The sequence below is a fragment of the Ambystoma mexicanum genome, chromosome 7q (genome assembly GCF_040938575.1).
Source record: "Ambystoma mexicanum isolate Mex_15411 chromosome 7q, UKY_AmexF1_1, whole genome shotgun sequence".
NCBI classification, from domain to species: domain Eukaryota; kingdom Metazoa; phylum Chordata; class Amphibia; order Caudata; family Ambystomatidae; genus Ambystoma; species Ambystoma mexicanum.
Genome location: NC_090941.1, coordinates 76256542 through 76268873, shown reverse-complemented (window position 1 = coordinate 76268873; position 12332 = coordinate 76256542). Strand labels below are relative to the sequence as shown.

The following is a 12332-nucleotide window of genomic DNA, read 5'->3' as shown; positions in this document are numbered from 1 at the left end:
ACTTACCATAGAGGCTGCATTCTGCCAACATCTACATTCCATGTAATGGACACGCTCTACAATCGTCCAGAGACAAACAGACTACCCTCATAGAAACGAGAAAGGTGCAGTACCCTGGATAGCTCCACAATCTTTCAATGGCTTTGTGGAGACTGTCGAATGAGATATTCTCCATGAAATGGCTTCAATCTGTGCAATATAATGGCTACCCTAACAAATCTTCTGAGAGCAACACCCAGGTCACCCTCATCAATTCTTCCAAGTGCATCACATTGACCAAATGCTCCAATCCCTGTGATACCCTAAAGGGTCACAAAGCAGTACTATGGCTACACTTATAAATCCTGTAAGTGCTAGACATTGGCCACCTTTCTGGACCACAAAAATCCCAAAAAAGTGCAATACATTCCTTATCCCCAAAATTAATCTAAATGCAATACATTGTCTATCCCCCACATACATCCAAGTGCAAATCATTGTCTATCCATAAATACATTTAAGTGCGACACACTGCCCAACTCAGAAACGATCTAAGAGCAACACTTGCAGTACTATGTTAGGTTCGGGTATTTGTGGTATATAGAAGTGGCAGGGTTTTATGAAGAACAGTAATGACTGTTACCCCACCCCTGCCACCTTACTTGGTTGTAGCAGCAGAGGTGGTCATCATCATGCTTCCACGGAGGAACTGGGGCAATCAGGGGATGGTAGCTGTCCTTTGCCTCTGGCCCTTAGCCGGGTGCCCGGGCAAGGCTGCCCTGGGAGGGTGGCTGAAATTAAGCGGTTCTGTTCACGGGAGTCAGGCCGTGGGCCAATCACAGCCTCCAAGGCAACAAGAGGTTGGGGGAGGCTGGAATGGGGAAGCTGGGCGTGGGGAGCATGGGAAAGGAGAGAGGACATGCACGGGGGTGGCGGTATCAAACAAACAAAGTATGAAAAAAAACAATAACTAAGTGAATAGGAGGTGCTTGCAGGGGGAAGGACATTCACCCTTGTATGAAGTCGACAGAATGAAACGAGAACCGTGTGCGCGGAAATAGATCTCCAACACACACAAGCTGTTCTGGTCATGTGGGCCTGGCCATAGGCCAATCAGAGTTTCCGAGCCGGCAGAGGGTTGGGAGGCAGGCTGGAATGGGGAAATTGGATGCAGTGAGCTTGGTAAAGGAGGGAGAGGACATGCACCGGGGTGGCGGGATAAAACAAAGCAATAAATAGTAACCAAACAAACATGAGGCGCTTGCAGGAAGGAGGAAACTCACCCTTGTATGCAGTCCACCTACCAAACCAAACTCTTTTGTCTTCAGACATTTTCAAGGACAAGCTCAAAATACAAAATAATGCATATGGATGCTGGTTTTCATGTAATTACTGTAGGTTTGCTCAGCACACACCCAGGAAGTTTACATGATGCATGTCAGAAGTCAAAGTGATTAAATGAAACTGGCAATCTTATCTATTCATTTCTGAAAGGAGTAAGCTTTGAGACCATAGGTGAATGGCGGGGGCATGGAGAATTGTAGAGTAGAGGCACTTTACATCAAAAAACTGCAACATTTTGAAATGCTTACATCCATTTATTGCAAATCTTTTCAAGACGAGCTACAAAGATCTGGAATAAGTTCCATATTAAACTATGCTATACATCATTGCAATATCTAAAAATGAAACATAAGTTTATGCAAATCACAATACCAGGAAGTACACAACCAATGTAAAAAAATACAGGAAACAGCATAAGTAAGCTGATAAAAGAAAAGTCCTAAAAAACTCCATTCCTAAAAAAATAAAAGTAAGGATTACAGAGACTACAAAAACACCTAAAAACCTGGTTAATCAACGCTGCAGGGTAGAAAACGATCCAACTTTCTGAATACGGCTCACAAACCATGAAGTCACATTACAAAATCATCCTCATACCTACTAGGCACCAACAGTTACAGCAACACAATAACAATCAGATAGCAAAGAAACACATAAGAATGGGGAGCGCAACAAAAACCAACCACATACTCACACTGTGTCCAGCTGCTATCCACAACTAGACACCCATAAACGACCTCAGACTGACTATACATGACTCAGAGGGCTAGTGAACAATCCCTTCCCCACCCCAGCTAATGCACCCTAGAAACACACAAAACTAGCTTAAGCACCAGACAAGTCAAACACTGGATGTCTCCCATCCGGCAACCATACAACTGCGGTGTTACCAACAAAACACACTGAACCACCACCAGTTATTCCTGGTTATACACACATCAATAACCAAGAAAAATGCCTGGCTTTTTCCTTCCCCCCCCCCTCGCCAAACCACCCCACTTTTTCCTATCAGAACCACCATAGCACCTGGAGACCATAGAAATGGCTGCAGTGCCCATTATAAGTCAACACAACAATTCACAATAAACTGAAATTATTCAGAATGGTAGTGAATACTTTTTATACACCAATAAATATTGCCTCCATCATAAATCTCATCACAATTATGAATGTTTAAACATTTTCCGATGTTCATAGTGATGAAGGATGCTTTGACAATGGATTTTACTATCTTTGTAATTAATGGCTATTGTACAACGCTACAATGCACTTTGTGCCTTGACTGTTCTTTCATATAAACCAATATAAACACAAATATTTGTCCAAGTCAATAACATTTTCATGGTCTTGCATAGACGTGTATTCGAACACTACACAACATGCTTCCCTGCATCAAAAAAGCATTCCTCATCCTACTCATTTGCCCTCTGCTACCCTCACTGCTTTCTTTGTACTATTTCAGGCACAGCTGGACATTAGCAGAATATTCAGAGGCTATGAATTTGGCAGGAAGCTCGTACCTGGAAGTTTTAATGTGCTTGCAGCTCTTAACACAAACTAATCCTACTTTAAGAGATAAGGCAGTCTCTTAACCGGTAGAGTATGGGATCTGCAACCTGTGTCTCTCTAGATGTTTTGGACTACATCACCCATATACCTCACCATTGACTATGCTGGAGTTGTACACCAAAATATCTAGAGAGCCTAAGGTTGCAGACACCTATGCATCTGGTTAAAAATAATTATCTTTCAGTATTTTGACTTTCTAATTGAGACATTTCTAATTGATATCCATTTAGATTACCCCACAACTAACTCTACTGATCAGATTGTGGGAGAGGTTGCACTTCACAAATTGGTAAATGAGTTTAGAAATCAAAATCTACAACACTGAACTGTACTTGTGTCACTTCTATTCCTAAAACCCTGCCTAAAAGCAGAAAGGTGCTAAACTCTCCCCGCAACAACATCCAACCAACATGCAAGATGATGATGCAGTTCATTTTGCACACATGTCAATTTATGACATCAGCCAAGAAAACATCTCAAACCCAATCCCTGCACATACCCACATAAATGAAAAAATGGGTTGAATACATTCTCACAAAAATACCCAATATGATATTTGCCAATTTTATACGTCTCTTGCCACACAGCACCAGTTTTTCAGCACATTGCATCCTTCCAACAATACTTCAAAGGACACTTTCTGGTACTCACTTTGTCCACTCCGGCACTGAGGATGTAGTTGCCCTTCTTGTTCCATTTCAGAGCAAAGATGGGACCTTTATGTTGACCTAGGGTGCTTGCCAGGTTACCTGGATTAAAAGATCACAAATGGAAAACTAGTTACAATGACAAACTGCAACGTTCATCTACTATATTCCACAGGAAATCTTTAACCAACCTCATGTTGTATAACAGATGGCCTAAGAGTTACAATGGACCATGTCTAATTTACTATCAGATACTACTTAAGCATTGTTTTGGGGGGGGGGGTGGACATGCACACAAGATGCGTCTACGATGTACCTCAAGGGAGACCAACACGATTGTCTTACAGCTGCAAGGAGTGTAGAGGTCGGTGTGTGTGCAAATAAATGCTTTTCCACAGCTTTCAATGTCATCCCACTTGGATTTTCAAGGATTTTGTGAGGAATTTCCCATGCTACCTACCGCCCAAATCCTGGTTTTCGCTAATTCTAGGAAAGTGTGTATTTCTGCAAATCAGCTTTGAGGCAAGTTCATTTGTATGTTGACAAGGTTTAATGAACCCTGCCTGTTATTAAAAGAGATTCCAAAGGTATAAGCTGCTTACAACGTAATTTCTCTTACTGGTGAGTTTATAGCAAATATGTTTGGTTCAAACCCAATCTCCCAAATGTGGGCCTGAAGACTGTCCTGAAAATCTGGCATGAGGACTATTCTCTGCTGTACAAAGAGCAGGTTGAGCAGTAAACTGAACAGTTTTTCCAAAGTTATCTGGTTCAACCTACTGTGACCTGTTAACCAAAGCAAGGCAATTACAGCTCAGGGAAGAATTAGTTAAGGGGCGGTTTATATGCAGATTTCCGGTGGAGGCCAGCAGCCAACTCGAAGGTGTCCAGTCTTCACAAAGTCACAGGAATCTTCAAGGGTTTGTTTACAGGCCCAATGACTACTCAGGCAGCCTCTGGCCTTTGTCATAAGTGGGGAACAAGCATATTGAAGCCACCATAAAATTGAAGTGACTTCAGGGTCACCCACTTATCACTACTATAGAGCTGCTTGTACAGAGCTGACAGGCCCTTTAGTTCTGAGCTTTGGGTACACAGGCACATATGTGGTTGGCTTGCAGCCGGCAAGAGTCCCTTCCCACTCCTATATTACCAGTACATTCACCATCTCTCCCCTCACCATTCTACATATAGGAATGAAGCATATCCTAGAATGTGTCAATAGATCCATAGGGGCATTGCACATTCATTTGTTCCTCAACTATGTTCAGCTTTCACACCATCATAGACTGCACCACATCTGGCCTCCAGGCTTGGCAGTGCCAAATTACTCATCTGGGTTTGCTACATGTAAAATTTGAAAGGTATGATATGATATGGCATTTGTAACGTGCCTATACACAAGTGTTTCAAGGCGCAACAAGGCAGGGAGCGGGGGGGAACAAGGGGAAGACGGACAACGATCCTACTAGGCCAGGTGTCATTCAGATCGCGCAAGTGCATGGGTGGAGGGAAAGGGAAAAGTGCAAGGGGAAAGGGAGGGGGGGAAAGTGCAGTACAGGGTAAGTAGAACAAATAAATACTAGGGCCAGCTGGTGGCAAGTGCAAGGTAAGTGCAGACATAAGAGTATCATAAAACCACCATGATTCTGACACATTGAGCCCATCGTGCAGCAAAGCATTAAATATTCTGAACTACCCATTGCTCATTTAAAGCGATCACATAGGTAGCCAGTTTCATTTCCAATATGTCTCTAATATACCTTTCTTTCGGCAATCCCCATCTATGGTTCACTTAAATTGGGGATCTGCAACCTTTGGTTCTCCAGATATGTTTAACTACAACTCTGATCAGCCCTACACAGCATAGTCAATGCTGAGGGATCATGGGAGTTGTACTCTAAAAAATCTGGAGAGCCGCAGGTTGCAGACCCATGACTTAAATGGATCCACAGTCACCCAAGTTGTCACAAAACATTCATTTTCCCCCTTCTATATCACCCAGCTATAGGACTGTGGCATTTCACCTGCCTTTCCCCTTCTAGTATCTTCTCCCTACTCCTTTTCCAATTTGGCAAAGTATATAAACCATGTAACATAACACGTAGCCTAAAATGCCAGTAAAATATAAGCACCCTACCCTGTGCTGGCTATGAAAAGCACCTTTTATGTGGTGGCTTCATTGGACTTAGAAAGGGAAATATATATTTCCAAACCCATAAGATTTTAAGTGTGCTCCATATTACACCCATACGTGTTAAATGGGTAAATTGCTGGCTTTGCAACCTGTATAAATGGGTTCGAATGCCGGCTAAAGAAAATTATATTATTCTGGGCATATCACAAGCAACCTGTGCTTTAAATTCTGGATATTTCTGGATATGTGCAAATTGATAGCATTGTAGGCCACTGGTGAGGGTTATACCAGCCTTTACTAAGCCCCACCCTGACCATTTAAAGGCCCAAACCAGTCCCTTATGTCTCCTCCCACTAGTAAAAGGCATTGATCCGTTATCTCTCCTTCGCACACCATGCACAGAGGGGCAAAAAACAGGGAGGGGGAGAGAGAGAGCGAGAAACTTGCCTATATCAAGAATGACACTGTGACCATGTGTGTGGGGAGGGACGCTAAAGCGCAAAGTCCATTTTAGTTTTGATTTGCAGGAGAGTGTGGGAACTATTTGCGGTGAGGGACATACAACAATGCTTATGTTTTATCATCTGGGCAAGATTACATCATGGGAGGAAAATGTGATTGGAGATGGTAGCAGGTAGCCATGCCAGGCTGAGTCAGAAGATTGAATGATTGTTTATTTGATTAGTTCTAGACCACATGGTCTAAAAAGAGCAAAAAGGAAATAAGTTACTTTGCAGTAGTGCTCGGATTATATGTTGCTAGCCCACACAGCCCCGCATTTAGGTTTCAGGAATCCAGCACTGACACTGTTATACAACAGCACCTTGCATTTGAGATCTTTTGCGTTTCACTTCCTGCTGCCTCGCCAGGTAAACCCTGCACTTCGAGCATCAGGTAAGTCCAGGCCGATTGGCCTGTACCTCTGCCAAAAGCCTCCTCCCCATGCACTTCTTTTTATCCTTATCTCCTGCCATTAATATTATTTCTGACGCCCCCGCCCTTAATTTTAATTCCTTAATACCGACCACCTGCCCTTCATTTTAATTAATTCCGACCCCTCTGCCCTCACTCAAACCTCCTTTCAACCCCCGGCTTGCGCTGCTGGCCCTACCAGCTACAATGGAAAAAATAATCTAAACAGGTGAGAGGGAGCCATTTCGCTTCCCACCGCTTCGCCAGGTAGAGCCCTGCACTCTAAGCAGCAGGTAAGTCCAGGGTGTTTGGCCGTACCTCCACCAAAAGCCCAATTGCCCCTTAAACTTAATTTTACCCCGACCCTCTGCCCTTCATTTTAATTAATTCCAACCCCTGTGCCGTTAATTTTCATTAACCCCATATCCCATAACTTCATTGAATTTAAACCTTAAAAAGGGCACTCCTGCTTCCCATCCCTCGAGGCCCTCCCACAAACATTCCCCCAAAACCCCTGCTGGGGGTCACGTGACCCAAATAGCAGTCCTACAGGAACACCCCAGGGCAGCCAGCACAAGGCAGTGGTAAGGGCGATTCCAGTTTTCCTTTACCCCGAACTTCAGCACCCCCACTCCCCATCCATAGGACTACAGAAAAGAAAGTAAATGACATCACAATATAATTCCAACCAATTTAGTTCCCAGCACCTTTGAATTTAACTACACTAGAATTGGGAGGATTTGGTTAATGCTGATTTTGAATTTAGCTACACTAAAACTATACTGATTTGCCATCAGCTGCTTAGGAATTTAGACACTAGAATTGTACTGATTTTGTCGTTTACGTGTGCACCTCTACAAACCATACACCTGGACCAAAGCAAACACCGGACAATACAAAATGAACAACCAACAATAAAACTACTCAACACACAGAAACCCAAAACCAACTAATCCACCCCTTGTCTTTTGCACACCCTCACACCATTCAACAACTACACATGCCCGGAGGACTAGTGAAACAACTACCAACACCCCTCTCTAATTATACTACAGAACTAATATCTGCAGACAACAAAAATCTCAGACACTAGATGACACATTTATGGAAACAACAAGCCCAGTGAACATAAGCACACCTAGAATGCTTACACGCACAGACACCGGTTTTGTCTGGTTCTACATCTATTAAGAGATTAGCACAACCTCCATCCTATCCCGCTCTCTCTCACTAACCAACCCACTTTTCTTACAGTCGGGGGAGCACCTGGAGACCATGCACATGGCAGTGGTGTGCCGTATAAATGAACAACCTCTTCCTGCTACATGCGCACCGGCACGTACACGAGTAAAACTGGGCTTCCATCCATGACCAGTAATATCGTTCACATGAGCAGCAGATATTTTTATTTACATGGAGAGCATTCTAAAAGTAGAACAGTGACTCACCTGCACTATTAATAGTGCAACCGCTTGTGCGGACCACATTATTTGGCAAAGTATGCAGCATTAGAATGCCAGAATAAAACAAAAATGCATTGCCAGATGCACTGAGAATGTACACATTGGAATGTTTGAGACAGCGATTCTTCGACACTAGGAATTTGATTGGTAATATTAGGATCCATTTATTTTAGCTCTTCGCATGCACGTTGATGAGCCGTTTAGCTGCAAATCAGACTTCACTTTGACCTAAAAGGTAGCTGTCCAGCCTGAACCATTAGGGCACGTTCCCTCTACACATGAGCACAAGCAACTCCATCCAGGCGCAAACCTTGTTGGGGCTCATAAGCCAGGCACAGATATCCTAGGCAGAACAAGCAAGTAACCCATGACTGGGACAATATACCCACAACATTGTATGTACAGAAATGCTTCCTCCGATTGTCGCTAACTTCTGGGAATTCTAGAAGTATTTCATGGTATACTTTTTCATCTGGTCGGTGTCCATACCGAATGGCACCAAACAGATTAGGCTTTACTCCGTCCACCACATCCAGGCAGTAGTTAAGGCCATATTCAAAACTTACCATCCTCTGTCCATATTCGTGCAAAGCCGTCATACGATCCGGTCGCTAACAGCGTTCCTTCGCTCTGTCGGTGGGGAAAAGGGAAAGGTTAATGATGCAGTGTATGGAGTGGCCAACTCAAACCCAGCTATACGACGCAGCAATATTGTGCCAGCAAGAGTTACATTAATCCATCTGCTGTGGTAACCATTATGTTCCCATTAATTTAAAAGTAACATGAATTTCTCCTTTATCGCTGATTAGTTTTCAACTGGGTACTTCAAATGAGCGAGAACATGCTTGAGATCCACTCTTGGACACCAGCAGCCTAACTTCTTTACCAAGCAACACTGCGCTGCTGAAGCATAGTAAGAACCCCCCTGCAGTGGCCTGTAAACAGTCAAGCTATTTGGAATGGCTGGCTCCAGTGCTCATTAATAGCAGTCATACATATCGATGGCAAAGCTGCTGTGAGGGATTTGCCACTCTAGGGAAAGGGTCCTTTTGATGCCCCACCACTATTGAAATATTTGATGCTCCTTGATACAAAGTGGCACCCATCTGCTGGCTGCTGCTTGGGTGGAAGCCTGGTATAGCCGTCACAAAGCACAAGTCCTGTTTGATAGCCATGCTTTGCAGGGGATTTGATTAGGGTTTCACATGAACTGGGATCAGAGTTGCTTTGAAGAGGGCTTCCCAAGGCCTTGCCCCATGCAGCAGATTCATCGCTCATACGCCAACTGATTGGACGGCTCAACAGCGTTCAATGCAGCAGGAAACCTACGTTCCAGTCCAGCGAAGTCACGTCTTTGTTGCTGGGGACGTCTTGCCCTCCTTCCCTGATGCAGTGCCTCAGGACAAGCTGCGTGGAGCCACTGTTGTTGTTTTCATTCAGATTCCATATTCTAGCAGTCGAGTCACCCGACCTGTAACAGAAAGGCAGAGTACATCGGAACGCTGTCTTACTGGGGCAACGTGGTTTAGCCCTTTGGTCTTTAACTAAAATAGTGAAAGTTAAACTTGGGACATAAAACCGAAAACATTTCATTTCCAGAATAGAAACAAATTGTTGCAAATCCGGTATCTTGGAGGCAGCAGGTAGCTGTCATCAAGCCTTCTTTATTAAGTTACATCAATCAAGGTAGCAAACAGGATAAGTTCAATGAGAGCTAGAGCGGCGCCCACTGGCTCCCAACCACCCAGGCAACACAGCTTCCAACTGCCCGGGCTGGAACACACTCAAGCACAAACATTCCAGACACGCACCATCATTCTCACCATGACACCACACAGTGCAGGAAGAGACACACACTCCAAGAAAATATGGGTGACGCAAGCCAAACATCTGAACGATTCCCTGCTTGAAGAATGCTGTTTTCTATACGTTTCTATGTTTTGTTGATAGGTACATCACATATCAAATGAAATTACCACCAAAAATATGCATACACGTTCAATCCCCAGCCAACTGCTTCGAGTATCAGCCATCCCTTGAGTGCCAGACACTTTTCCACCAGGTTACAATTAGAAACTGAATGTAGAGAGCGGCTTGTTGCCTAGCACCTGCTACACTGTGCAGCACCGCAAGCTTCTGAAGCCATGCAGGATTTTAAAGGCAACCCTGCCGAAGACCCTCATCTCAGCACTAAAATGTCCTGTGCCTACTTCCAACCCAAGATATAGAAGACAAAACAACCAGAATAAGTTCTGCAATCCGGTCATAAAAGTGGCCTTTTTGGTCTGACTTAGTGTCCTCTATTATCCATTGCTCTTGTCTAGCATTTGTAATCTGCATAAGAAAAGGAGAATACATTTCTTCAGTGTCTACAATAAGGAATTCCAGTGACTTAATGTAATATGCTGCTAGTTTCACTTTTTACCCATTCCGGACCATGGTCGATGCAAGCATTTATGCTACAATTTTCTGATCTCTTCCCTGCCACCCTGCTCCATTGCAAAGTGGACAGATTGGGACCTTCTTGTAGAAACATCAGGTTGAAAAACCATTACTGCCAATACAGTTGTGTGGGGCACCTAAATCCCAACAATTCAATAAATAAAATATAGCCATGTTTTTACCCAGCCAAACACCTGCCAATAACCCTTTGCAATATGTTACAATCATGACTAGTGTAAAAAAAGGCTTTGACTTTCTGTAGTGTTTTCCATCTTAACACTTTGATTGAAAAACCCCAGAATTCCATTTCCTTCCCTTCAAACTATTCTCAAGCAAGGCATCACTTCATCCAGTGTCTTGATACTGTAATGTTGCCTGTAATGCAAGGGTGAAAAGGGAGATTTTTTTATTTGTATCAATGAAATGATGTGGGTATTTCTGACGCTGAAAGTGGTCTCTGCTAATCGTGCTAAACTTCAGAAGTGCTCCATTCCAAAAACCAACATGCACACATGTGATCATGCCAGTTGTGCTTTTTGACACCTCTTGTTGGGTCTGGCGAATGTGTAGTCTTTGCAGTCTCTACTTTGTTGATATTGCATAGATGCCAGTGACAATAGACTGTGTGGCAAAACTCCCAGGGTAGGGGGGAGGTGGGAGCCGGGTTTTGCTGTTGGTGTTAGACGGATCAAAGACAAGGTAGGCATCCACAAAAGGAATCGCACTTGAGAATGGACTTCATTGCTAAGCCCACCCTTTATTTGTACGGCAGTTCAGCTCAAGCAATCATACCAAAGTCTAAGGTTCAACACACACACAAACCAAAAAGAAAAAAAGCAAGCCATATTTCAAGGACCTGCATCCTTTGCCTTCCAAGATGGTTTGGTCTTCAACTCCCCATCAGCCCATAGACACGGATGAATTATCATAGGTGCTGTAGGCCAAAAAACCTGTAGAACGCTGCAAGCTTCAGACCCCAGTCATAATATCTACATCCGACTGACTTAGGAATCAATACTGCAAGTTAAAGTCCTCCACTCGAAAGAAGTGACATACCAAGGGTCATATATCCGCAGTTTTGCTATATGGTGTCTGTAGTAGTGTACTGCATGGAACAGAGATGCATCTGACCGAGATACTGGGGAGGCTAGGTTCTCATGGGGTATTTGAGACCGTTCATACTTTACTCGCATACCTGACACGAAGAGTATGGAGGGAAACGCCACAAGCATGTTTGAATGCCATCAATATTCCACCAACCGTATACCATTGTTTTGCTGAAGTAAATTACTTCATTGCAATTTACAACATTACTTTGAGAGGAAGTCATTTGTTATGTTTTATTAGGGTTAGGAGACATAGAAGGGTAGGGGTGGTAGTAGTGAGGTGGGGGGCCATGGGCCCCTACCATTTAAAAAAATGTGGAACAAAAATCTAAGTAAATTAGAAGGGAATTTACTTTGGCAAAACAAACGTAGAACCCACCAACACACTATGTCCATGACAATTATCAGTTGCCAAACACTGGCAGTTCTCCATGGTACAGGCACTGGTCCCGATTCGAGGGGACCATTGACACCAACCCTTTTAAATCGCTGCACAATATGTGACCCCCCACCTTTCCTGCCCTCCAACACGCTCCACTCACCTGAATTTGCCTTCTCCTTACTGTCCAATTAACGGTTTCCTGGGTGGCATTACCGCTAGGTCACATTTTAGGGGGCAAAGTCCTCCCTCCAGCAGTCTGCAGTTGGCACGGCGCTGGCATGAAGACTTACTACGCCACTGGAACATGACCAGCTAAGTCCAACAGAAAGCGACTTTCAAAGTCAGTTCCAC

The 12332-nt window shown here is 43.8% G+C and overlaps 1 protein-coding gene across 3 annotated transcripts in view; it reads right to left on the bottom strand.

Annotated features, from left to right (window-relative positions):
• The window catches only part of TBL1X (transducin beta like 1 X-linked), a 943441-nt gene that overhangs the window by 182784 nt on the left and 748325 nt on the right, over positions 1–12332 (bottom strand). For all 3 annotated transcript variants that reach the window (XM_069640382.1, XM_069640381.1, XM_069640380.1), the window contains exons 8-10: positions 9381–9522; positions 8618–8681; positions 3544–3641 (exon numbers count right to left, since the gene is read on the bottom strand). In XM_069640382.1, coding sequence (XP_069496483.1) covers positions 3544–3641; positions 8618–8681; positions 9381–9522 — 304 coding nt within the window. The remainder of the gene's footprint in view (positions 1–3543; positions 3642–8617; positions 8682–9380; positions 9523–12332) is intronic.